At 43.5% G+C, this 25827-nt stretch overlaps 2 protein-coding genes across 15 annotated transcripts in view; both read left to right on the top strand.

The window, feature by feature from the left end:
* LOC137351738 (zinc finger RNA-binding protein-like) overlaps nucleotides 1-9733 on the top strand; it is an 85295-nt gene extending 75562 nt beyond the window's left edge. For 10 of the 11 annotated variants that reach the window (XM_068016510.1, XM_068016509.1, XM_068016506.1 and 7 more), the window contains 2 exons: nucleotides 5852-5949; nucleotides 7551-9733. In XM_068016510.1, coding sequence (XP_067872611.1) covers nucleotides 5852-5949; nucleotides 7551-7733 — 281 coding nt within the window. In that variant the 3' untranslated portion in view covers nucleotides 7734-9733. Of the gene's footprint in view, nucleotides 1-5851; nucleotides 5950-6873; nucleotides 7516-7550 lie in introns of those variants that run through there. The other variant, XM_068016513.1, reaches the window with a different exon arrangement.
* A 12748-nt stretch (nucleotides 9734-22481) lies between these two features.
* matk (megakaryocyte-associated tyrosine kinase) overlaps nucleotides 22482-25827 on the top strand; it is a 94588-nt gene continuing 91242 nt past the window's right edge. For 2 of the 4 annotated variants that reach the window (XM_068016504.1, XM_068016501.1), the window contains exon 1: nucleotides 23170-23335. The gene's annotated coding sequence lies outside the window, so the exon portion shown is untranslated. Of the gene's footprint in view, nucleotides 23065-23169; nucleotides 23336-25827 lie in introns of those variants that run through there. The other 2 variants (XM_068016498.1, XM_068016502.1) reach the window with 2 other exon arrangements.

Here is a 25827-nt window from a genome sequence, read left to right as displayed (position 1 = left end):
AATTGGCACCACAGATGGGTAGCTGAATATCTGAAACTTTCTTTGGGGATTTAGAGAATCCAAAGGAAATGTTTAAGTCTTTTCTGATCACAGCTCAGCAAGCTGATCCAAAGTTAAATAAAGTGGCACAGTCAGCTCTAACAGAAGCTGAGGCAAAAGGAGTTCCAGAAGGCTATTATATTAAAGATGGGGTTCTGATGAGGAAGTGGAGACCGCCTCGCAGATCTGTGGACGAAGAATGGACGGTTGTTCAACAGATAGTGGTACCGCCTAAGTATTGCTGGGAATTAAAGTTAGCACATGAAATTCCTATAGCAGGACATGTGGGGATCTGGAAGACCAATCACGTATAAAAGTCAACATTATTACTGGTCAGGTCTTTCCAAAGACGGGGCAGTTTTGTAAAACGTGCCATATGTGCCAGATTGTGGAAAAACCGCAACCTGCTATAAAACTGGCACCTCTAATTCCCATACCAGTTATTGAGGAACCATTTGGTAGGGTGTTGGTAGACTTTGTAGGACCCTTACCAAAAACAAAAGCGGGACACCAATATATACCCACTATCATGGATATGGCTACTTGATTCCCAGAGGCCATTCCTTTGAGAGCAATTACAGCCGAGGTAGTGGTAGAGAAGTTAACCCAATTCTTCACTCGATATGGATTACCAATTGAAATTCAGTCAGATTAAGGTTCCAATTTTATGTCTAAAATATTTCAAAAGTTATGAGTAATTTGTGTATAACACAGTTAAAGTCTTCAGCATACCACCCACAGACACGGAGCTTTAGGAAGGTACCATCAGGCCCTCAAAACAATGATCAGGGCATACGATCCTGAATATCCCCATGATTGGGATCTTTTATTTGTCACTAGAGATTCACCTAATGAGTCTACAGGTTTTTATTCTTTTGAATTAGTTTACGGACATGAGATAACAAGCCCTCTAAAACTAAATAAAAGGTTTTTAGAATAGAGGAATGAATCTTCTGTACTAGATTATGAATCCGTGTTCTGGGAACGGCTCAGGAACACCTTAAAGCATCCCAAACAACGGTGGAAAAAATGGGTAGACAAGCATGCTAAGATCCTAACATTTCAACCAGGGAATGAAGTTTTAGTGTTACTACTTTTATAGGGTGAACCATTAAAAGCACGGTTCAGTGGTCCGTATAAAGTGGTCAAAAGAATTGATAAGGTAAATTATTTGACACCCCAGATCGCTGGAAAAAGAATCAACTGTGTTAAAATAATATTATCACCGAGAGAGGATAGGCAAGCACAGGTATGTCACGTAGTAGGGACAGTGAAAAATGAACGGTATAGTGAGGATGAGTCAGAAAGAGGCTTAGACAATTCTCAAATTGAACCTCCGACTATCCGGTTAGTTAATACTGATTTGCTAGGAAGATTGGACACGACGCTTTCATATTTAGATGCCAAACAAAGAGAAGGCTACTCACAGCATTTAAAGGAGTCTGTAGGAATAAGCCAGGATGCACAACCTTAACCACATATCATGTGGATGTAGGGGAATTTGTTCCATTAAAACAGCATCCTTACCGCTCAAGTCCAGACAGATAAGCGCAAGTAAAAGCTGAAATCCAATACGTGCTGGAAAACCACCTAATTGGGCGGCGCAGTGGTTAACACCGCAGCCTCACAGCTCCAGGGACTCGGGTTCGATTCTGGGCACTGCCTGTGCGAAGTTTGCAAGTTCTCCCTGTGTCTGCGTGGGTTTTCGCCGGGTGCTCCGGTTTCCTCCCACACCCAAAGACTTGCAGGTGATGGGTAAATTGGCCGTTGTAAATTGCCCCTAGTGTAGGGAGGTGATAGGGAATATGGGATTACTGTAGGGTTAGAATAAATGGGTGGTTGTTGGTCGGCACAGACTCGGTGGGCCGAAGGGCCTGTTTCAGTGCTGTATCTCTAAATGAAAATAAAATAAAACACAGCTAAAGCAGCTGGAGTTCACTGATAGGTTTAGGCTCTAACACTGATGGTTCAACTCGATTTTGCATTGACTACAGAAAGGATAATGTAGTAATCCTATCCAATCCCTTGCTTGGAAGACTCTATTGACAGAGTGGTCAGTGCCATCTTTCTTACAAAGATAGATTTGTTAAAGGGATACTGGCAAGTTCCATTAACACCTCGAGCTAAAGAAATATCAGCTTTTGTCACACTGGATGGGTTTTTTCAGTGCCAAGTGATACCATACAGATTAGAGGGTACTCCAGAAACTTCTCATAGACGAGTAAACACAGTGGTAGCCAGTGTTCCTAACTCTGTCGTTTACCTTATTGATGTGCTGTTCTACAGTGACACTTGGAAGGAACATTTGGAACAACTTGGGGTTTCTGTTTGGAAGATTGTAATTTGCTGATTTGGTGATAACCTTTGTGGGAAAATTTAAAACCCAGAATGTCCGGATATTCCGACGGAGTTTACTGTTGCAGCCCTGTTATGACCAGGTGAGAAAGAGGTCTAGGGTTCCCTTTCAGCCTTCACCTGGTCTTACAGTAACAGGGTTTTATTTTTAAACTAAAAACAAGAAATGCTGGAACCACTCAGCAGGCCTGGCAGCATCTGTGGAAAGAGAAGCAGAGTTAACGTTTCGGGTCAGTGCTTGTTTTTTTTAAAAAAGAGGAAGGTCACCAGAAGGTTTGGACTGAGAATGGAACTGTAAACAGTTACTGGAAGGTATCTGTTTGCAAAAGGGTCGGCACAACATAGTGGGCCAAAGGGCCTGTACTGTGCTGTACTGCTCTATGTTCTATGTAAATAACCCAGCAGGGGTTGTGCTTTTGACTCTGAAAGGATATTTGCAAAGGAATGATAGGTCAAGCTTTATAGATGTCACAGGACTTGCTGTTGAATAGTTTTAGTTCCATTTTGAACTGTTTTTTAAAAAAAAAAGGCCAGTTGGTGTTTGGTCAATAACAGAAGGAGTTGCTGCACGCCTGCCAGGAGAAGACAGCTGGAAATTTTCTCTTTGAGGAATCCCTGCATCTTTAAAGATATCCTGCATCAAAGTTTACTATTTCCTCCTGTATTTGAAGAAACCTTTACTGTTACATTGCTGCTATAAGACCCAAGAAGATCCTTGTGCTACTTCCTGCTGTAAAGCCTGACTGGAGCTTTCTGTGCTGTATCGTTTGGAAGTCTCTCCAAACTTCTCATCGCCTGGAAAGAACTGTTCCAGGAAGATCCCATTGACAGCCACCTATTCGCCTTTGGGACACCTCGCCAAAACAAAGGACTTCCAAACCTTTTCAGGTTGTTTTTTTATTCCTTCTATTTCTTTGTAACAACTGTAAACAAAAATCCCTTTTTATTTTTTCCCAGTTAACTAGGTAGGTGTGTGTGTGTATAAATAAGGGGCTTCAATATTTCAGTTCGCGTGTATGTTTACTTATTGGTTAAAACTTGGTTTATAATATAATTTTGTTTATTGAAGAAACCTGGTTGGTGTGCTTTATTCTGGGAAAAAATAGAGTATCTGATTGACCGGTTCGGTAAGTGGGGAAAATTTAACTATATGTTGTAACCTGTGGAGAAGTGGGACTGAAGTAACAGTGCACTCCTCCTGCCTCGGTCGTAACAGTACCCAGTGACAACATCAAGCACTTTCGGGTCCAGTATAGCAATTTCAGCAGCATAAAGCTCTCAACAGTATCATGGCCAGTAACTCTAGTTCACTTCCAGCGTGTAGCTCCCAACAATGTGAATTATCTCCAACCTCAGATGAGCTCCCCTGCTCTAGCAGTGTGACCTTTTTCCATTTCCTTTGCCAGCTATTCTATGGCCTCTCTGAGAAAGATTGCCAGTGTACCAGGAAATTAGGGACCTACAGATTTATGCTGTGAGACCAGGCCAGATGGGAAGTAGATTGAGATGACCCTAAGATCATTTCCTGTAGAACTATTACAACGAGTAATGAATCATTAATCTGATCACCCTAGATTGGATTTGAGCCCAGACCAATGAAATGAAAAGGCTTCACCCACTCTACAACCCCGTGGCTGTCTCCCATTACATATCCGATCCGTGGTTTAGAAGGGAGCAATGTGCTGAGCTATTTGTCATTCCTGGTAGTATGTGAGTGGATTTGGGCTTTTGGGATAAGATGCAGGATGATGAGTGGACATACGAACATACGAATTAGGAGCAGGATTAGGCCTTTTGAGCCTGCTCCGCCATTCAGTAAGTTCATGGCTGAACTGATTACTCCACATTTCCACCTATGCCTGATAATCTTTCACCCCTTTGCTTATCAAAGAAAAAGGGTGAGATGGCCAAATCTAGAGCCCCATGGATGTCAAAGAGCCTACAGGGTAAGATAAGGCAGAAAGGGAAAGCTTATGTCCAACACCAAGAACTCTATACTACAGAAAGCCGAGAGGAGTATAGAAAGTAAAGGGGTGAAATCAAAAAGGAAATTAGGAAAACAAAGAGAGGGCATGAGAGAATATTGGCAAGCAAAATCAAGATGAACCCAAAGATGTTTTATCAATACGTTAAGAGTAAGAGGTTAACTAAGGAGCGAGTAGGGCCCATAAAAGACCAAAAAGGGTAACCTATGTGTAGGAGCGGAGGATGTTGGTCAGATTCTTAATGAATACTTTGCATCTGTCTTCACAAAAGAGGGGGATGATGCAGATATTGTAGTTAAGGAGGAAGAGTGTGAAGTATTGGATGTGATAAACATAGAGAAAGAGGAAATATTTCTGGGATTAGCATCCTTGAAAGATGATAAATCACTAGGGCCAAATGAAATGTATCCTAGGCTGTTAAAAGAAGCAAGAGAGGAAATAGCAGAGGGTCTGGCCATCATTTTCCAGTCCTCACTGGATACAGGTATGGTGCCGGAGGATTTGAGAATTGCTAACGCTGTACCTCTGTTTAAAAAGGGAGCGAAGGATAGACTGAGTATTTACAGGCCTGTCAGTCCAACCTCAGTAGTGGGCAAATTATTGGAAACTGTCTCTTAGAAAGGCACAGGTTAACCTGTGGATTGGACACCCAAGACTCTTTTTTTTTTAACATCACATTGAAGCCTTTCCACTTGAATTTTTTTTGAAAAGCATTTAAGCATATAGACACCAAAATGTCATGCATAACTGTGACTGCTATTATGTGCGTGTGTACGTTGGGTTTCTTCTCTATTTTAGAAATCCTGTGGACCTTGGGCTGATTTTATTTTTGTGCTGACCATTGTATTAAAAGCTTAACAGAGTGAAGTCTATTTTTGTACTGCATCCTCACAAAACTAGAGGTGTGTGATGACCACCTGTTCTCCTTCCCACACCCATCCCCCAACTAAAACATGCAAGATTAATTTTAAAGCATTTTTTCAACTCTGTTTATCTGATAGCCACTCAAGCTATATGACCAGTTTTGATAGGCCACTGAAGGCTGAAATTGCAGCCTACAGATGATGGAGCTTCCACTGGGAAGAAGGTGGAGAGATAGTGTTGATGCCTTCCTGCTGCTTGAGGTTGGTCAGGATAGAGGGATGCCATGTATAACAAGACAGGTGTCCTTGGGGATTTAGATTAGATTAGATTAGATTATAATAGATTAGAGATACAGCACTGAAACAGGCCCTTCGGCCCAGATTTGCAGCTTTGTATAAAAGTTTAGCAAATACTTCTAGCATCATCTGCTAATTCTCCAAACTGGGGTGTGCACAGTAGGTTTTTGGTGGCATGGGAGGGGTTTTGTAACTGTTGCATCACTAGACACTGAGTTACGAAACTGAGTCTGGGTGGTGGCCCCAGTTGTGTATTTTTTAATTGAGCTCTGGTTGTACAGTTTAACCAGGGAATGCAATTGCTTGCTACAGATGGCCCTGGACTTCTGGATCCCTGCGAAAAAGACCACTCAGATGCTCTATCCTGCATGAACCATCAGCAACGAGAAGATATTACAGCTAGTGCACAGGTGAGGTTTCTGTATTGGGCATATATCTGTTTTAGCAAGGTTCTATATTTTTTCCTGCAATCCTATTATGAAACATCTCCAATGCGATGAAAGAAAAAATGCAAACGTCTGGAATCTGAAATAAAAACTGAAAATGTAGGAAATGCAAAGCAAGTCCAACATCCAAAAGAGGGAAAGGCTATTTCATTTTTCTGGGGCCTTGGGATTTATGTGTCTGGTATTCTACCCTAAGAAATGAGAGACCTACTGCGCACTGTCAACATTTCAGGGGTATTGAAAATAATTTGTCTGATATCTGAAGGTACTGCGAAGACTTTGTTGTACAGTTACTTAATTGGTTTATTTTCCTCAACAACAGAAATGTTAGTACTTTGGAGTAACCATTAATTCTAGGAATGCTGCAGAATCCTGTTATTTAATTTCTTGGAGCAGACAAATTTTTATTGGACTGCCCGTAGCACGAACTGACCTGATAAAATGTGCACCTCAGGAGTGTGGCTTGGATTGAAACTGTAGATGCTTGCATTTCTGTTATGCTGAAGTAGAGATGTATTATAGGGTTGGAGACAGGAAGTGGCTGCCAAGCAGGAGAAAAGAGTTAATAGTGGAACAATGAGAACAGTTAAGAGATTCCCAAGTTTTACAGAATCACCGAATTCATACAGCGTCATTTTTAAAGGCTTTTTAAAGCAAGAAAGGACAAACACAAGGTGGAGGTATCTAGGAAGAGAATTTTAGAGAAGTGTAATGATTTGAGGAAAACAAGCCAGTTAATTATATATGCAACAAGGTCTGTTCAATTCCATCAAATATCAGACAACTTGCTTTCAATGGATGAATAGCACAAACTATTTTTGGCCTTGCATTTCAGAGCAGGTCCATGGGCATTTTTGTTTTCTCATTACTCTCCTCTTCTCTTGAAAGATGTTGACTCGTCTTGTGCTGGTGACAATTCTTTACATGTGAGCCCAGACTATGAATGTTGGCAGAATATTCAACGTGGAGGGACGGGATGGGGAGAAAGCATCACACGCGAGCCTGATCCTGTTCTCAGCCGAATTTTACAGCAGGCGTCACTAGATAGTTAGCAACAGCAGGAGATCTGACTGACGCTATTGTCTTTGCCCCTCTTGCCCAAGGCATTATACGGCCAGTTGTAGCACTCCGAAGTGTGGGGATTGGATTTTTTAAAAATAAAATAAAATTTCAATATTCAGTTTTGTCTGATTCTAGATGTGGTTTGGTTTAAAAAGAAGATAGCAATGAAACACCTTTACTTTGCCAGCTATTTTCTGTCAAACTTTTTAAAAATCAAAATCACTATACAAATGCAACTGAAAAAAATTAGCACTGAAAATCCAAAATAATGTGTGGCATGCCCATCAGTATCTGAGAGAGAAAAGACTGTTCGCTTTGGGTGGAGACTCTAGTTTTTATCATGGAGTAATATTTCGTGGGGAATCATGTCATTCCTCTTTCAGGTGCATATTTCCAGCATTTTCTTTGTTTATTTTTAATGTGAACCAGTGGGAGGGAATGTGGGGCGATGGCCACTGATCATCCTTTGTCTTTTTAAGTTACTTGTATCTTTACTCTCCCAGCATGCTTTGAGGTTGCTAGCATTTCGTCAGATTCATAAAGTTCTTGGGATGGACCCACTACCCCAGCCAAAGCCTCGGTTTAATATGCGAAACCGCAAACGGAGACGGGACACCAGCGAAACAGCAGAAGGGGAAGGGGAAGGAAAGAAAGACAAAAAGGACAGTGACGCGGGAGACGTCTAGACCAGTTCTAAGTGATGCTAAATTTTGAAGATTTCAATTTTTTTTATATAAGTTGCTGTTTAGTCTGAGACATTTGCAATTTTAGTGTTTTACTTGAATAACAATGTACTGTAGATTTGTTTTAAACTGTGCTTAATGAGTATTAAATTGCATCATTCCATAAAGATCATGTTGCCCATGGCAACAACTCCCTCTTCTCTTTCCTCCCATTCTCCTCCACCCCTCTCCCTAGAGAAATAAAACTTTTGCCAAGTGAGTTGGCCCAGTCTGGAAACCCATCTTTCTCAATTTCAAAACCAAAGTTGACTCCATGCTTCCCTGAGTGGGGTGAGGCTGCTTTCTATTGTAAACTGGTTACAATTGCGAAGATATTTCAATTGTGTTCAGTTGAAAGATGGGGTATATTTTTGCCAGACGACAAAATATAAGTGCAGAATGTTCCCTGTTTGTGTTGAGAGCTGATTTTACAGTTCACACAAACTTAACTGCAGATACCATGAATAAAATACTTCCTTTATTGTTTGCTGTATTCTATGTGAGCACGTTGAGACCATAGGACCTCATTTAAGTAAATAAAACTCGTGCAGACATCAGAAACTTAGTATTTGGGTGTGATTGGTATACATCAAATTTGTGGCGTACAGTCTGTTTAGGAAATTGGGAGGCCTTTCACTGTGATCATGGAGTCTGGCATGCATGCCACACATGTACACTAGAGTGCTGTTTACTGACTCAAAGTGTACCATTTTGCCGAAACCAGAGAGGTTGGTTTACAACTTTTGAAATTGTTTTGGAAAGATTGGTTTTACTGGCCTAACTCCTAATGTGGCTCTTCTGCTTGGTTTGAAGTTGCCCGTTTCCAATAAGTTTCACTCTTTAATGGTGTCAGAAATCTGATCCTTTCCCAATTGCATCTTCTATTTTCATGAAACATGACGAAAGGGTCTGTCATTTGGCTCGATACTGAAATATTTTCTTTTTGTAGCTCAGCTAAGTGACGATAATTCCTCTAATTACTATAGACCTCTCCTGCAAGGATTTTCTTCAGCAGTGACCATCACCCATGTGTTTGTTGAGACACCTTTTGATTTTTTTTTGTTATTTCCAAAACTCATGTTAGTTTATTTCCAGATTTCCCTGTTTTGGTGATTCAGATCTAACAATTCAGTTTTTCAAAACCCATTCTCCTGTTGCATAGCTCATGAGGATGAATTTATCTGGCAAAACTGCCACTGAAGAGATTCCTAGTTCAGTAAATGTTTACTGATTCAATGTTTTTTTTTAAAAAATGAACTTCTGTAAAATGTACTGATAATCTGGCAAACATTTGAGAATTGTGTCTTCTGTTTTAAAAACTTTGTGAATTGGGTTCCCCAGATTAGATGGGAGTCAATAACCTGGTGATGTATGGGTCGAGTGGTGGGGGGGGGGGGCTGAACTTAAATGCAAAGCCCATTTTTAAAAACAAGTACGCCAGCTGATTGTGTTACTGTAAGACCCTGTCTGCCTTGTGGCATCTTTCAACCCTCTCAATGGATCGTTCCAGCAGCTTGCTGGGTGCTGAATTGTCCTCACTTGTATGTTGTGAACTGTGGGTGATATCACAACTCAAGACAGCTTATGCACCAAAACTGCCTGACACTCATAAGTATAAAATCCCTTCCAATGTGCATAAAATGTACAGTTAAACTGGTTACACTATTCACATTTGTATAGGTAAGAAATGTCCCTTGCACTGTAAGCATACCCAATTCGGTTTCACCTATTGAAGTGTTATTTCTATTGAAATGTGGCTTTGTCCTCAGCTCTGTGGTATTTAAAAAATGTGTATTCAACTTTTTGTCAGCTGTGTATTGCAATACTGAACTAGCGTAAAAGTGCTAATGAAAAGGAAAGCAGTGTAGAGGATTCTGTGTAATTGGATCCTTTTTATGCTTTGAGGTAGCTGTTGACACACTGCAACTCTATGAAGATAACTGGGAAATAAAATCCTTACTGAACGACTGCATGTTCTGACAGTGCTTTTTGTTGCATCCAGAATTTCTGTAAATATGTTTTTGAATTTCACTGCATAGTGACCGATTTCCCAGTGAGGTGCTGGATTTGTTTGCGAGAAATACTTTGGTAAGTCAATAAAGTTCCTTCAACATGGTATCTGTTTACTAAAGGGTTATTTGTGTGTTCATTTGTTACTGCTGGATCAAACCAGTCAGCGATTTGGGGGTTGGATGGCAGGGAGGGTTGTACGTATCCTGCAGAGATTTGTATATCAGCTGCCCCCATGGCCTTGAGACCACCAACCAGTGCAGTGCATAAACTGGAAAAGTTGCAAGTGTTGACCCCTGGCTGTGCTGTAATCAGATCTTGAAGACAGTTATTGGGGTATGAAAATTGGCCTCTGTCACTGAGCTAAGGAGGGGGGAGTCGGTCAGCATTCTCATTCCTGATCAGTATCCAGTGAATGTGCGTGGGTATCCAGCAAAATCAGAAAAGGCTGAGATCCCTTCTGTTGAATAACTCAGAATTCACTATCTGGGCCACTTCTGCAAAGTAATACTGAGCTGACTTATTAAGTTCTTCAGTTTTCAGAGACTCCCTAGTACCTCCCTCATTCAGAATTCTATTGACCAGGTTTCTCTCCATCCTTGTTGAGACTAACATTTTGAGATTGGCACTGCTAAATTCTAGACCATTCTGTGTCCCATACTTTAAGTGCTTTGGTAACTTGAGTTTTTGAGTTGAATGGAAATTTATAATCCTGCCAGAAATGGACAATCATTGTGTCCTTCAGTTAAAGTTGACTCCTGCATTCATAATTTATCATTTTAAGCGCTAGCAGGTGGTAATCTCATTAGTTTGCTGTGTTTCTTAAAGGAGAGGTGTGTGATTCTAATAAAATTAATCTCTGTCCCTTTTAAGGCTACAAAGTTTTAATTGAGCAGTGGCTGGTTAACTGGTATGCAGTGTAGTTTTAGTGCAAAGATGCATTTAAAAGGTTGCAGACATTGTGATGGAAATCACACCTGCCAAATGGAAACATATTTTCAGCATATGGAACACTATTTGACTTTTTTTTTGCTGGACATTGCACATAACTTGTTTTTAAAAACCAACAGAGCTAACCAACTGAAAGCATGGTTGCACATTTGCATTCTGAGAGACAGTTGCATAGAGACACAAAGGGAGTACTCCTTGAGTCAGTTAACGAGATGAGTTTTGTTAATAGTGATGATCAAAAGACATTGAGAGCCATTGACTTTGTAAGAGACAAACCTGTACCAACACCCCCCCCCCCCCCCCCCCCGGGCCCACTGGGTGTCTGGAAGACTCTGAAGTCCAGCAACCCTCTGAGAAGTTGCTAATTCAAACAAAGATGGTCACGTGATTTACCTGCTGGCCAGACTGGGGACTTTTGAATTGTGCCTCACAAAAAGGTAACAGACTACAAGTTGACAACCAAGGAGCAAGATCTCTGCGCTTGTGCTCTCTCTCTCAAACAAAGTCCCAGGGACCCACGGTAGCAGCTTACCCCTCAAGACAGAGCACCTCTTCAGCGATCTGGTACCAGAGAAGAAAGTTGGAAATTGTGCACCGGGCCCCAGCAAGAACTTCAAGACCTCAACTTTTATCAAGGACATTTCCACCCAGTAACTGAATTCCATTCATTGCCAACTCTACTTCAACCCCCCAATTCTTTCTTCCCCTCTATCTATTTGTGTATGTGTGTGCGTGTGTTTCTCCCGTATGCATGCTAGCATGGTTGCGTCGTGTATTTTAGTAATTTTTAATGGAGTTAGTGATCAGGCTAATAAACTTGCATCCATCTTGTTTAACCTAAGAAAACCTGTTAGGTTCATTTGCAATTACAATTAAAGTGCAGTGAGCAAAGGACTCACTGAGGGGATAAGCTAAAACCACTGTGTTTTAAAAGATAAACCCTGTTACGGCCAAACTAGGAAAGGGGCAAGAGGGGAGCCTGAGACCTCTTCCTCACCCGGTTGTAACAACATTGTTGCTCTAGTATTACCTGGAAAATTTTTCTCTTTCAAATTCACCTTCTAAAATGTGTGACCCAGAAATTTGTGTTAGGTGAATGAGCTGGACAGGATGTATGTGCTAAAGTATAATTTTATAATAAATTTATAACTTTACAGATGAAACTGTCCATAGAGCATTTTGAGTGATTTCAGACCACGTCAACTCTTGATCTTGACTATTTGAGATTAACGAAGAGTATAATTTGAAATCCAGATGCCAACTTAACTGGTAGGTCGCTCTCAATTGAGCTTGTGTATCTTGCAGCAAGTAGTGTTGGCAACAGTGTAAGACCAGACCAGCTGCCATAGGCACAACTTGGAAAGAATATATTTGAAAATAAAGAACCTTCATACCTGGAGCTGTGTAATTTATTTAGTATTGCTTTTAGCTGCCAGGGAGGATATTCTGTTTGGCAGAATCACTATGTACAAATCCAAGACCCTAGTAGTGTGCTGCTTGAATAGAATCTTATCGTATGTGTGCAGTAATGATTGAGACATTGACTAAAAAAGTGTGTCCCAATGAAAGTAGAAGCAGCTGGAGAATTGAGGCTTATTTTATGGGAATGTGTATAGTGTGAGTCTTTCACACCCTGTCCTCATGATCTCTCCTGCTTACTGACTCAACTAACACTGCAGTTGCAGTTAGTTTATCTCATTGTAGATTGAGGAAGATTTTTACTGACTAATTCTCGGGAGCAAATTCAGGCTACTAATTTGGGGCTGACTCTTGGTAAGGTACAGTTCCAAAGATATTTGTCCAAGTGCTGCTCCTTCATTTGAGAGAAAGAAAGAACTTGCTATTATATAATGCCTTATCCCGTCGTCATATGTCCACAGTGCTTCACGCACAAGTGCAGTCACTGTTATGTAGGCAAACCTTAAGGTCATTTTGCTGCATTAAAGATGCTATATAAATGCAGGTTGATAGCCAATTTGGGCACAGCAAGGTGCTCGCAACAGTAAATGAGATTAAATAACCAATTAATTTCTTTGTGACAGTGTTCATTGAGGGAGAAGTATTGACCAGGACACAAGATTCCCGGCTCTTCAGATAGTTTAATGGAATCTTTTCTAGTCACCTGATGAACAGGCAGACAAAGCCTTTGGTTTGATTTCTCATCTCTGACTCCCTTCGTACTGCACCAAAGTGTTCTAGATTGTGCTCAAATCCTGAAGTGGAGCATTAACAACCTCAGACAGAAGAGTGAAACCAATGAGCAAAGGAGATAAGTTAATATCTAGTGAATGTCTAGCTGCTATGCATCATAACCGAGCCAGGTCTAGTTCTCTTCCCCAGCATACGCACTCTGCTATTCAGCAAATGCACATTTTATGCATGAAGTGTGTCTCTTAAACACTTTTGTGTCTCCGTTTTTATCAGATGAATTGCTGCGAACAAGTGGATGTCACACCTTGTACAATTGATACGTTAGCTGGACAGAAACATTTAACTTTTCTGGTCACCAAAAGCAGGCAAGTACTAGAGCTGTCAACAATTAATTGTTGGGTGAACAGGCAGTCAGAAGGGACTTTCAGGTTGATTTTATTTAATTTTCTTGTTGAAGAAAATAAAGAGAGCTGCTTATGGAGACAGATCGATCTCCACCTCCTTAGTAATAGTGAGAGCCCTCCGTTAAACCTTTTTTTTCTTCGTTCATGGGATGTGGGTGTCACATTTATTGGGCTTATACTGCCATTCTGCTGAGAGTACCTCTCCCACCTCATGCTCCATATTGATGGGGGATCGTTTCTCAATTGGGAAGATGGAAGATTGCAATTTCTTGTGTGAGAAGCATGCTTTGGTAGGTATGATGAACATAATGCATTTCTCAAACTTGTATTTACAATGAAAATAATAAAAGCATAAAAACTCTTTGGACAAATCATTGCAAGGATGGCAGCATGAATGGCTGAGTTTAAAATGTCTGTTTGTAATCTAAGTGGTTCAGTAAATGCATCACCTGGTCATGCAAACTGGTGTATTACGTGCTGAAATAATACACATATTCCAAGTATCAGTTTGACGATTTTTGTTGTGTTTTCACTCACTTTATTTAGGAACATTTATAAATAAAGAAATTGAACTTGGTTATATATTACTTACACATTTTTCATGCATCTCAATGTTTTACAGCCAACATTTTACTTTTTCTGAAATGTACTTGTGTAGGCAAAGTAGCAGCTAATTTGCACTTCGCACAGTCCCACAACCATGAAATAAACAATCAGTTAATCTATTTTGTGGTGGGATGAAGAATGGGCAGGCTATGAGGAAACCTCCCTCCTCATTTTTAGAACAGGTCCTGTGGCATCTTTCACACCCATCTGAACAGAGTCTTGGACAAGTCTGTCATTGCAGCATTCCTTCAGCATTACCAGGATTATGTGCTATGAACATACTAAGTAGGAGTAGCCCCTTTGAGCATGCTCTGTTATTCAATAAGATCATGGCTGATCTGATTGTGGCCTCGATTCCACTTTCCTGCCTTGCCCGATATCCTTTGACTCCCTCGTTAGTCAAGAATTTATCTACCTCTGCCTTAAAAATATTCAATGATCCTGCCTCCACCACTCTGGGGAAGAGAGTTCGGAAGACTGTCAACGCTGAAAAAAATTCTCATCTCCATCTTAAATGGGTGACCTTATTTTTAAACTGAGTCCCTTAGTTCTAATCTCTCCCACAAGGGGAAACATCCTTTCAGTGTTCACCCTGTCAAGTCCCCTCAGAATCTTAATGCTTCAATAAGATTACCTCTCATTCTTCTAAACTCCAATGGATACAGACCCAACTTGTTCAACCTTTTCTTCATGAGAGAATGCCTCCATTCCAGGTCAAGTTAACCTTCTCTGAACTGCCTCGAATGCATTTATATCCTTTCTTAAATAAGGAGACCAAAACTCTGCTCAAGGTCTGATTCTGGTAAGTGTGCTATCACTGAGTCAAGCTGGCACCTGGATGACTGCAGAGCCTATTTATGGCCTTTTATGCAGTACCGCATAGCTTCGTCTGTGTTTTGTTAACTGATCGTGGGTAAAGTGGCAGTACAGTTGCTGCAATTGGTTTGTGTAGCCCTGGGCTAGAAAAAGGGAAAATTATACAGCATTCTTATTCCTGATCCTTTCCTGCTGGAAAGTGAACACATGGTTGTCAGATGAGATCAGTTTTGACTCAGCTATGATACTGTCCAAGGAAGAATAACTTGCCAGTACTCACTGCCCAGAAGAGCATAACACAAATCAGGAAATAGTTGAGATCCTGGGGTGGATGAGTTAAGAATAGGAGTCATTGCATATGTGTGTTTAGCGCAGCAAGGATTCAAGAGAAGAAAGAATGTTGGACAACCATTTTGAGGCTTAATAGTGAAGGAAGAAAGTTCGGAAGCTTTGAAGTAGTAATGAGATGAGAAAGGTACAAAATATCAGTATAGAGGGATATTGCATCAGGCAATAACCTTCCAAATTGGGTGTCCCACATAGCAAACTCTGCTTTGGAAGATCTGTTGACATCCTTTGTTTTCTACAGCATGATCTTGCAATGCAACAAGTGTCATTGCAGTTCACTGCATCTATGATAGGGACACAGATTTAAGGTTTGGGTAAGAGATGCAGGGCGGATATGAGGAAGAACTTTTTTTATGTAGCGAGTGGTAATGACCTGGAACTCGGTGCCTATGAGGGTGGTGAAAGCAGAGACGATCGATGATTTCAAAAGAAAGTTGGATGGGCATTTGAAGGAAATAAACTAGTAAGGGCTACGGGGATACAATGGGGGAATGGGATTGCCTGGATTACTGTATGGAGAGCAGGTATAGACTCAGGCTGAATAACCTGTGCTGTTAATGACTTTGTTTTTTCTTATCCCATTACCACTCCCTGTGGTCTTGCACCATGAGCCTTTTGTTATTTAATCTCTCCTGCCCTTCACCCTATAACAGACCTTCCCTTTTGTTCTTTTAACCATCTTTCCTTGTTTCACTTGTTCAAAACCTATTATACATTTCGAACTTTCCCAGTTCTGATGAAAGGTTGTAGATGCTGCCAGACGTTCTAAGTACTTCCAGCATTTTCTATTTTAGTACGTCACTGCAACCGACTTCATAGTGCCTGGACAATAGAGAAACAATCAAGAAATGGCTGAAGGCATTGGAAACTGCAAAGGCTATGGACCTGACAATATTCTAGCGATAGTACTGAAGACTTGTGCTCCAGAACTGGCTGCGCACCTAGCCAAGCTGTTCCAGTACAGCTACAACCCTGGCATCTACCCCACGCTGCAGAACATTGCCCCGGTATGTCCTGTACACAAAAGCAGGATGAGTCCAGTCTGGCCAATTAACACCCCATAAGTCTACTCGATCATCAGAGATGGAAGGTATCAAGCGGCACTTAATTGGCAATAACCTGCTCACTGATGCTCAGTTTGGGTTCGTCCAGGGCCACTCAGCTCCTAACCTCGTTACCTCCATGTTTGAACCAAGGCTGTGAGAGTAACTGTCCATGACATCAAGGCAACATTTGACCGAGTGTGTCATCAAGGAGCCCTAGCAAAACGAGTCAACGGGAATCCAGGGGAAAACTCTTCACTGGTTGGAGTCATACTTAGCACAAAGGAAGATGGTTGATGTTCATCAGTCATTTCAGTCACAGGACATCACTGCAGGAGTTCCTCAGGGTAGTGTCCTAGGCCCAACCATCTTCAGCTGCTTCATCAATGACCTCTCCTCCATCATAAGGTCAGAAGTGGGGACGTTTGCTGATCATTGTACAAAGTTCAGCACCATATATGACTCAAATAATGAAGCAGCCTGTGTCCAGATGCAGCAAGACCTGGACAACATTCAGGCTTGGGCTGATAAGTAGCAAGTAACATTCACGCCACTCAAGTGCCAGGCAATGACCATCTCCAACAAGAGAGAATCTAACCATCTCCCCTTGACATTCAATGGCATTACCATCGCTGAATCCCCCACTATCAACATCCTAGGGGCTACCATTGACCAGAAACTGAACTGGACCAGCCATATAAAATACAGTGGCTACAAGAGTAGGTCAGAGGCTAGGAATTCTGTGGCAAGTAACTCTCCTCCTGATCCCCCAAAGCCTGCCTGCCGTCTACACAGCACAAGTCAGTAGCGTGATGAAATACTCTTCACTTGCCTGGATGAATGCAGCTCCAACAAGTAGCTCGACACCATCCAGGACAAAGCAGCCCACTTAATTGGCACCCCATCCACCAGTGACAGCAATGTGTACCATCTACAAGATACAGGGCAGCAACTCACCAAGGCTCCTTCGACAGCACCTTCCAAACCCATAACCGTCACCCCCCAGAAGAACAAGGGCAGCAGATGCATGGGAACACCACCAACTGCAAGTTTTCCTCCAAGTCACACACCATCCTGACTTGGAACTATATCGCCATCCCTTCACTGTCACTGGGTCAAAATCCTGGAACTCCCTTCCTAACAGCACTCTGGGTGTACCTACACCACATGAACTGCAGCAGTTCAAGAAGGCAGCTCACCACCACCTTCTCAAGGGCAATTAGGAATGGGCAATAAATGCTGGCCTAGCCAGTGACGCCCACATCTGGTGAAAGAATAATTTTAAAAAAGCATAAAATCATCAAGTATTCCTGCTCCTGATAGGTATTGACTGCCCTATGAACATAAAAAATGTGACCGAATCAGGCAGAGATTTGACCTGCTCCTCCTAGTATATAAACTCATCCAGCTGCATCATGAACATCCAAAATATATTTGATTCCAATATCTTACAAATAACAGTACAGCACAGGAACAGGCCATTCGGCCCTCCAAGCCTGCGCCAATCTTGATGCCTGCCTAAACTAAAACCTTCTACACTTCCGGGGACCGTATCCCTCTATTCCCATCCTATTGATGTATTTGTCAAGATGCCTCTTAAACGTCGCTATCGTACCTGCTTCCACCACCTCCCCCGGCAGCAGGTTCCAGGCACTCACCACCCTCTGTGTGAAGAACTTGCCTCGCACATCCCCTCTAAACTTTGCCCCTCTCACCTTAAACCTATGTCCCCTAGTAACTGACTCTTCCACCCTGGGAAAAAGCTTCTGACTATCCACTCTGTCCATGCCGCTCATAACTTTGTAAACCTCTATCATGTCACCCCTCCACCTCCGTCGTTCCAGTGAAAACAATCCGAGTTTATCCAACCTTTCCTCATAGCTAATGCCCTCCAGACCAGGCAACATCCTGGTAAACCTCTTCTGTACCCTCTCCAAAGCCTCCACGTCCTTCTGGTAGCGTGGCGACCAGAATTGCACACAATATTCTAAGTGTGGCCTAACTAAGGTTCTGTACAGCTGCAGCATGATTTGCCAATTTTTATACTCTATGCCCCGACCGATGAAGGCAAGCATGCCGTATGCCTTCTTGACTACCTTATCCACCTGCGTTGCCACTTTGTGACCTGTGGACCTGTACGCCCAGATCTCTCTGCCTGTCAATACTCCTAAGGGTTCTGCCATTTACTGTATACTTCCCACCTGCATTAGACCTTCCAAAATGCATTACCTCACATTTGTCCAGATTAAACTCCATCCATCTGCCATTTCTCTGCCCAAGTCTCCAACCAATCTATATCCTGCTGTATCCTCTGACAATCCTCATCACTATCCGCAACTCCACCAACCTTTGTGTCGTCCGCAAACTTACTAATCAGACCAGCTACATTTTCCTCCAAATCATTTATATATACTACAAAGCGCAAAGGTCCCAGCACTGATCCCTGCGGAACACCACTAGTCACATCCCTCCATTCAGAAAAGCATCCTTCCACTGCTACCCTCTGTCTTCTATGACTGAGCCAGTTCTGTATCCATCTTGCCAGCTCACCTCTGATCCCGTGTGACTTCACCTTTTGTACCAATCTGCCATGAGGGACCTTGTCAAAGGCTTTACTGAAGACCATATAGATAACATCCACTGCCCTTCCTTCATCAATCATCTTTGTCACTTCCTCAAAAAACTCAATCAAATTAGTGAGACACGACCTCCCCTTCACAAAACCATGCTGCCTCTCGCTAATACGTTTGTTTGTTTCCAAATGGGAGTAAATCCTGTCCCGAAGAATCCTCTCTAATAATTTCCCTACCACTGACGTAAGGCTCACCGGCCTATAATTTCCTGGATTATCCTTGCTACCCTTCTTAAACAAAGGAACAACATTGGCTATTCTCCAGTCCTCTGGGACCTCACCTGTAGCCAATGAGGATGCAAAGATTTCTGTCAAGGCCCCAGCAATTTCTTCCCTTGCCTCCCTTAGTATTCTGGAGTAGATCTTATCAGGCCCTGGGGACTTATCTACCTTAATGCTTTGCAAGACACCCAACACCACCTCCTTTTTGATAATGAGATGACTGAGACTATCTACACTCCCTTCCCTAGGCTCATCATCCACCAAGTCCTTCTCCTTGGTGAATACTGATGCAAAGTACTCATTTAGTACCTCGCCCATTTCCTCTGGCTCCACACATAGATTCCCTTCTCTGTCCTTGAACGGGCCAACTCTTTCCCTAGTTACCCTCTTGCTCTTTATATACGTATAAAAAGCCTTGGGATTATCCTTAATCCTGTTTGCCAATGACTTTTCATGACCCCTTTTAGCCCTCCTGACTCCTTGCTTAAGTTCCTTTCTACTGTCTTTATATTCCTCAAGGGATTCATCTGTTCCTAGCCTTCCAGCCCTTACAAATGCTTCCTTTTTCTTTTTGATGAGGCTCACAATATCCCGCGTTATCCAAGGTTCCCGAAACTTGCCAAACTTATCCTTCTTCCTCACAGGAACATGCTGGTCCTGGATTCTAATCAACTGACATTTGAAAGACTCCCACATGTCAGATGTTGATTTACCCTCAAACAGCCACCCCCAATCTAAATTCTTCAGTTCCTGCCTAATATTGTTATAATTAGCCTTCCCCCAATTTAGCACCTTCAGCCGAGGACTACTCTTATCCTTATCCACAAGTACCTTAAAACTTATGGAATTATGGTCACTGTTCCCGAAATGCTCCCCTACTGAAACTTCGACCACCTGGCCGGGCTCATTCCCCAATACCAGGTCCAGTACGGCCCCATCCCTAGTTGGACTATCTACATATTGTTTCAAGAAGCCCTCCTGGATGCTCCTTACAAATTCTGCCCCATCTAAGCCCCTAGCACTAAGTGAGTCCCAGTCAATATAGGGGAAGTTAAAATCACTCACCACTACAACCCTGTTCCCTTTACATCTTTCCAAAATCTGTCTACATATCTGCTGCTCTACCTCCTGATGGCTGTTGGGAGGCCTGTAGAAAACCCCCAACATCGTGACTGCACCCTTCCTATTCCTGAGCTCCACCCATATTGCCTCGCTGCACGACCCCTCCGAGGTGTCCTCCCGCAGTACAGCTGTGATATTCTTAACAAGTAATGCAACTCCCCCACCCCTTTTACAACCCCCTCTATCCCTCTTACCTGGTCAATTATTACAAAAGTTGATCATCCGTTGACTAAAGTATTTTTTTCTGGGAACCTTTCAGTAATTTAAATTGATGTCTATTCTACTTGGATATATTTACAACACAAAAATAGACCATTTAACCCAAATGATCCATGTCGGTATTTATCACCTACACATGCCAACTCCCACCTTTCTTCATCGAGCCCCACCAACATATCCTTCTATTCCTTTCCCTCATGTGTTTATCTAACTTCTCAAATGGATCTAGTGTTTGATTTGCTTATTTTAATGGCCTTATTAACCTGCATCATTACCTTCAGTGTAAGTTAAAGTAAATTTTCCGATAATTGTTGATCTTCTGTGCACATATACTTTTGGAGTTTGCAGCCACTATCTACCCGTCCACTACTAATGCCTTGCAGCAACTCCCAGTTCTGTGACTTGTACTAATGAGGACGAGCAGCAATAGCATAGAAAATCAACTTGACATGTATATATCACTGTTTCTTCTTTGTTGCTGGGTGAAATTGGAATTTCCTAAATGCTCCCAGAGTCGTATTAATATCACCACAGCAACAACTTATGTTTATATAGTGCTTTAACATAGTAAAATGTTCACAGAAGTGTTAGCAAACAAAATTTGACACGGAGCCACGTAAGGAGTTATTAGGAGGTGACCGAAAGCTTGGTTAAAGAGGTAGGTTTTGAGGAGCATCTTAAAAGGAGAAGTAGTTTAGGGACAGAATGCCAGAGTTGAGCACCTTGGCAGCTGAAAGCGCAGCTGCCACTGGTGGAGCGAATACAATCAGGGATGCACAAGAGGCCAGAATTGGAGGAGTGCAGAGGATTTTAGGGGCTGGAGGAGGCTGCAGAGATCAGGACCATGGAGAGATTTAGGGAAAAAGAATGTTAAAATTGTCCAGAAAGACTATAGCTGTTCAGAAAGAAGTCCCACCACCTACTGGGGGCACACCAGTAACGGGCAACAAATGATTGCTTTGCCAGTATTACCTAAATCCTGTGAATACGTTTAAAAACAAAATTATTAGCAGTTCAGTACCCGTACAGATCATTCTAATGTTGTTTTGTTGTCATCCTCTTTGTACGCTGGGGGGCGGTAGCGGACTCCAATTGACCCATTTTACCTGCATCCAGACTGTCCCTTTCCTCGAACTATTGCTTACATTTCCTTGACATCCAGGTTTCCCATGCACATGAAGCTACCTCACCTGCCCCAATATTTCTATCTTTTCTAAACAACTTTTTTTGACTGTTTGTCCTAGAATATTGAATTCAATGTTTACACAGACTCGGAGACATCAGATTTTCCTTCTGCTGTGCTTGTTCTAATTCACGCATTTTATTCCCACAGCTTCTAGCATTCAGGTAAAAACATGGGGGGGGGGGGGGGGAAATCCCCTTGTGCACTTTCAGCATATGCCGAGAGTGCATATCACCAAACTGCATACACCAGCCGATGATTTACCACCCAGTTTTGCACTTTTTAATATTTCTGCCCGCCCCCACCATTGGGTTCTTATCCTCAATAATTTTATTTATTAAAATGCCTAAAATCAATTTCCAGCCTCCCAAAAAAAACTTGATTCCAACCTCTATTATTCGCTGTATTTCTCTTTCCTGCCCTGTTTAGCTGTAGCCCATCTTTCCTCTGTTGGAACGATTGTGTGCACATACAGGACTTGGGTCATATGTGAACACTCTGCAGTTCGGCACTGGCCGATAAACTTACAGCAAAAGTGGCCACTAGGAGGAAGTATTAGAGGGCAAGGGACTATCTTTGCACCCAGCGAGAGTCAGCTCTTCCAGGAGAGAAAGGGGGAGGGGAGCGCGGGGAAAGGCTTCCTTTAAATTGTCAGATAAGCCAGTTATTTTTGACTCAGTGATGCATTTGTTTGATGATCTGTGTCCCCTTTTGAAACTGTAGTTTCCCGCCAAAGAGCTTAACAAAATGCCCGATTCTGTAAAATGTCCTGTACAGATCACGCCCCTACTCGGTTCAGACTTCAGTGCATACTGAGGGAGTGCTGCATTGTTAGATACGTGATGTTAAGATGCTAGCCTAATTAGAAAATAAAAAATCCTGTGGCAACAATAACAACTTGCATTTATATAGCGCCTGTAATATAGAAAATGGCATTATTCAAAAAAGCATGACTGTTTTACTGAGTTTCAAGTGGGCAGAATAGAGACACAGACTTGTGGAAAACACTGGGGACACAGGACAGGGCTGCTGCAAGACTCGCATTTCTCGTACCCCAGGGATGAGCAGTGACAGATTGCCAATTTACTGAGAACATAGGAAACTTAAACTCACTACCTTAACTGTGAACGTTGGCCAGCAAGCCTGTCACCCTGAGTTCGGCAAATACAATGATTCAGGTCACTCCCTCTAAATTGGTGCCAGTGGCAGAAGCTATTTCTTTAGATTGTTGGCAAATATTTGTCGCCAAAATAATCCCAGCGAAACATTTCAATAACATTCTCCAATGCTGGAGCTCAAATCAGAAGAGGAAATGATCCAGTTAATCAACCAACAGGAAGTGTGTCTTGTGTAAATGTAACGTTGAAATACTAATTAGCTGTGTGCTTTGGTGAAATCATTGGCATGATTCTCCGCATCGTATTTTTATTTTATATCAAAGTGAAGTGGAGCGATAGAGAATTTGCAGTTTGTTTCGTTGACAATTACTCAATATCACCACCGGCAAGCAGTTCGGTTTCGGCTTCCTTCGAATGCCAGGAGACGGTAACTCTGCAACGAATTACATTCCGCTGCGAAGCCCTGTGCGGTAAGTAACAGGCGCCCATTTCTGCCCTCTAATCTCTATTTTACGTTTATTGGTTAGCTGAAGGTTGTCCCGAGATCAACAATGACCTTTTGCAAGCTCGTCCCTTACTGAAGCTGCTCTAGTGAGGATTTTACCTTTGTTTTTCTCATCGTGATGATCTCAATCGGCATAATAGGGGAGGGGAGATGGCTTTTTGAAACATGTTATTGAGAAACACAAGGACAAGTTCTACTGTGCAACAAGGCTGCAAAAATATTAAACTGATGACCAGGTAAGCAAAGAAGTTGTTATGAAGCAAGTCCAAGCTTGAGTTTATAAAGTCCGTAGATTCGGCGAGGAAAGGGAAAACTCAAGGGCGTTAGCAGTTTTTGTTATTGGTTCATGGGATGTGGGTATCGCTGGCCGGGTCAGCATTTATTGCCCATCCCTAATTACCCTTGTGAAGGTGGTGGTGAGCTGCCTTCTTGAACCTCTACAGTCCACGTGGGGTAGGTACACCCACAGTGCTGTTAGGAAGGGAGTTCCAGGATTTTGACCCAGCGACAGTGAAGGAAGGGTGACATAGTTTCAAGTCAGGATGGTGTGTGACTTGGGGGGCTGGGGTGGGGGGAACTTGCAGGTGGTGGTGTTCCCATGCATTTTCTCCCCTTGTCCTTCTAGCTGGTAGAGGTTGTGGGTTTGGAAGGTGCTGCCGAAGGAGTCTTGGTGAGTTGCTGCAGCGCATCTTGATGATCAGGGTTGTCCAACATTTTTGGGCAGAGGGTCGCATTGTGATTTTGCTCAGCCCAGGGGCCGGTGAACAAATTTGAAAGATAAAGGCTTTTAAAATTTATCTTACCAATAAAAACAACAGCAAATGTGCATTTTTGTGAAGAAGCTTTAAATGAGAAGACTAACTTATTGACTTACTTTCTTGTCACTATATTGAAAACTGATTCAGTGGCATTATTTTTGCTTGCATAAGTACAAAGAACAAAGAACAGTACAGCACAGGAACAGGCCATTCGGCCCTCCAAGCCTGCGCCGATCTTGATGCCTGCCTAAACTAAAACCTTCTGCACTTCCGGGGACTGTTTCCCTCTATTCCCATCCTATTCATGTATTTGTCAAGATGCCTCTTAAACGTCTCTATGGTACCTGTTTCCACCACCTAGCCCGGCAGCAAGTTCCAGGCACTCGCCACCCTCTGTGTAAAGAACTTGCCTCGCACATCAGCACAGTAGTCAATCTCTGTCCACACACTTGATGTAGTGATGCAGAGTAATCTGGATCGGTGTCCACCTTTCAGAAGAATCCTTGATCTCTCTTTCCCCCACCACCCTCTCCCCTTGCTCTTTGTATGTATGACTCATTCTCTCTTTCCGCCTCCATCTCCCCTCTAAGACTAAATCACACAGATTGAAACTTTTGCGCAAAAGATGTGGGGGGGAAATGAGGAAGCACTTTTTTTCGCAGTGGGTGGTAATGACATGGAACAATGACATCAAGAGGAAGTTGGATGGTCACCTGAGAGAAATAGACTTGCAGGGCAACAGGGAGTGGGACTGTGTATAGCTTTGTGGAGAGCCGGCATGGGCTCAATGGGCATAATGGCCTCCTTTTGTGGTGTAAGTAAATGACATTGACTCTCTCTCCCCTCCACCCCCTCTATTCCCTTCTCTGTCTGTCTCTCTGTCTCCTTCTTCCCCCTCTCTCTGTCCCTCTCCACCCACCTTCTGTCTGTATCACTTCCTCCACCCTTGTGTCCCCCTGCTCTCTGTCGTCCCCCCCAACCCCCCCCCGCTTGCTCGGTTGGCTACCCCACCCCCTCTCCCGGCTCTCTCTGTCGTTACCCCCCCCGCTCTCTCTGGCGTCTTCCCCCCCCCCCCCCCCCCCGCTCTCTCTGTTGTCTTCCCCCCCCCCCCGCTCTCTCTGTCGTCATCCCCCCCCCCGCTCTCTCTGTCGTCATCCCCCCCCCCGCTCTCTCTGTCGTCATCCCCCCCCCCCGCTCTCTCTGTCGTCATCCCCCCCCGCTCTCTCTGTCGTCATCCCCCCCCCCGCTCTCTCTGTCGTCATCCCCCCCCCCGCTCTCTCTGTCGTCATCCCCCCCCCCCCGCTCTCTCTGTCGTCATCCCCCCCCCCCCGCTCTCTCTGTCGTCATCCCCCCCCCCCCGCTCTCTCTGTCGTCATCCCCCCCCCCCCGCTCTCTCTGTCGTCATCCCCCCCCCCCGCTCTCTCTGTCGTCATCCCCCCCCCCCCCGCTCTCTCTGTCGTCATCCCCCCCCCCGCTCTCTCTGTCGTCATCCCCCCCCCCCCGCTCTCTCTGTCGTCATCCCCCCCCCCCCCGCTCTCTCTGTCGTCATCCCCCCCCCCCCGCTCTCGCTGTCGTCATCCCCCCCCCCCCCGCTCTCGCTGTCGTCATCCCCCCCCCCCGCTCTCGCTGTCGTCATCCCCCCCCCCGCTCTCGCTGTCGTCATCCCCCCCCCCGCTCTCGCTGTCGTCATCCCCCCCCCCCGCTCTCGCTGTCGTCATCCCCCCCCCGCTCTCGCTGTCGTCATCCCCCCCCCGCTCTCTCTGTCGTCATCCCCCCCCCCGCTCTCTCTGTCGTCATCCCCCCCCCGCTCTCTCTGTCGTCATCCCCCCCCCCGCTCTCTCTGTCATCTTTGTCCCCATCTCTCTCTCTCTCTCTCGTGTCCCCATCTCTCTCTCTCTCTCTCGTGTCCCATCTCTCTCTCTCTCTCTCTCTCTCTCGTGTCCCCATCTCTCTCTCTCTCTCTCTCTCTA

This window comes from Heterodontus francisci, chromosome 36, assembly GCF_036365525.1.
Source record: "Heterodontus francisci isolate sHetFra1 chromosome 36, sHetFra1.hap1, whole genome shotgun sequence".
In the NCBI taxonomy this organism is placed as follows: Eukaryota; Metazoa; Chordata; class Chondrichthyes; order Heterodontiformes; family Heterodontidae; genus Heterodontus; species Heterodontus francisci.
This window is presented reverse-complemented; position numbering and strand designations above follow the sequence as displayed.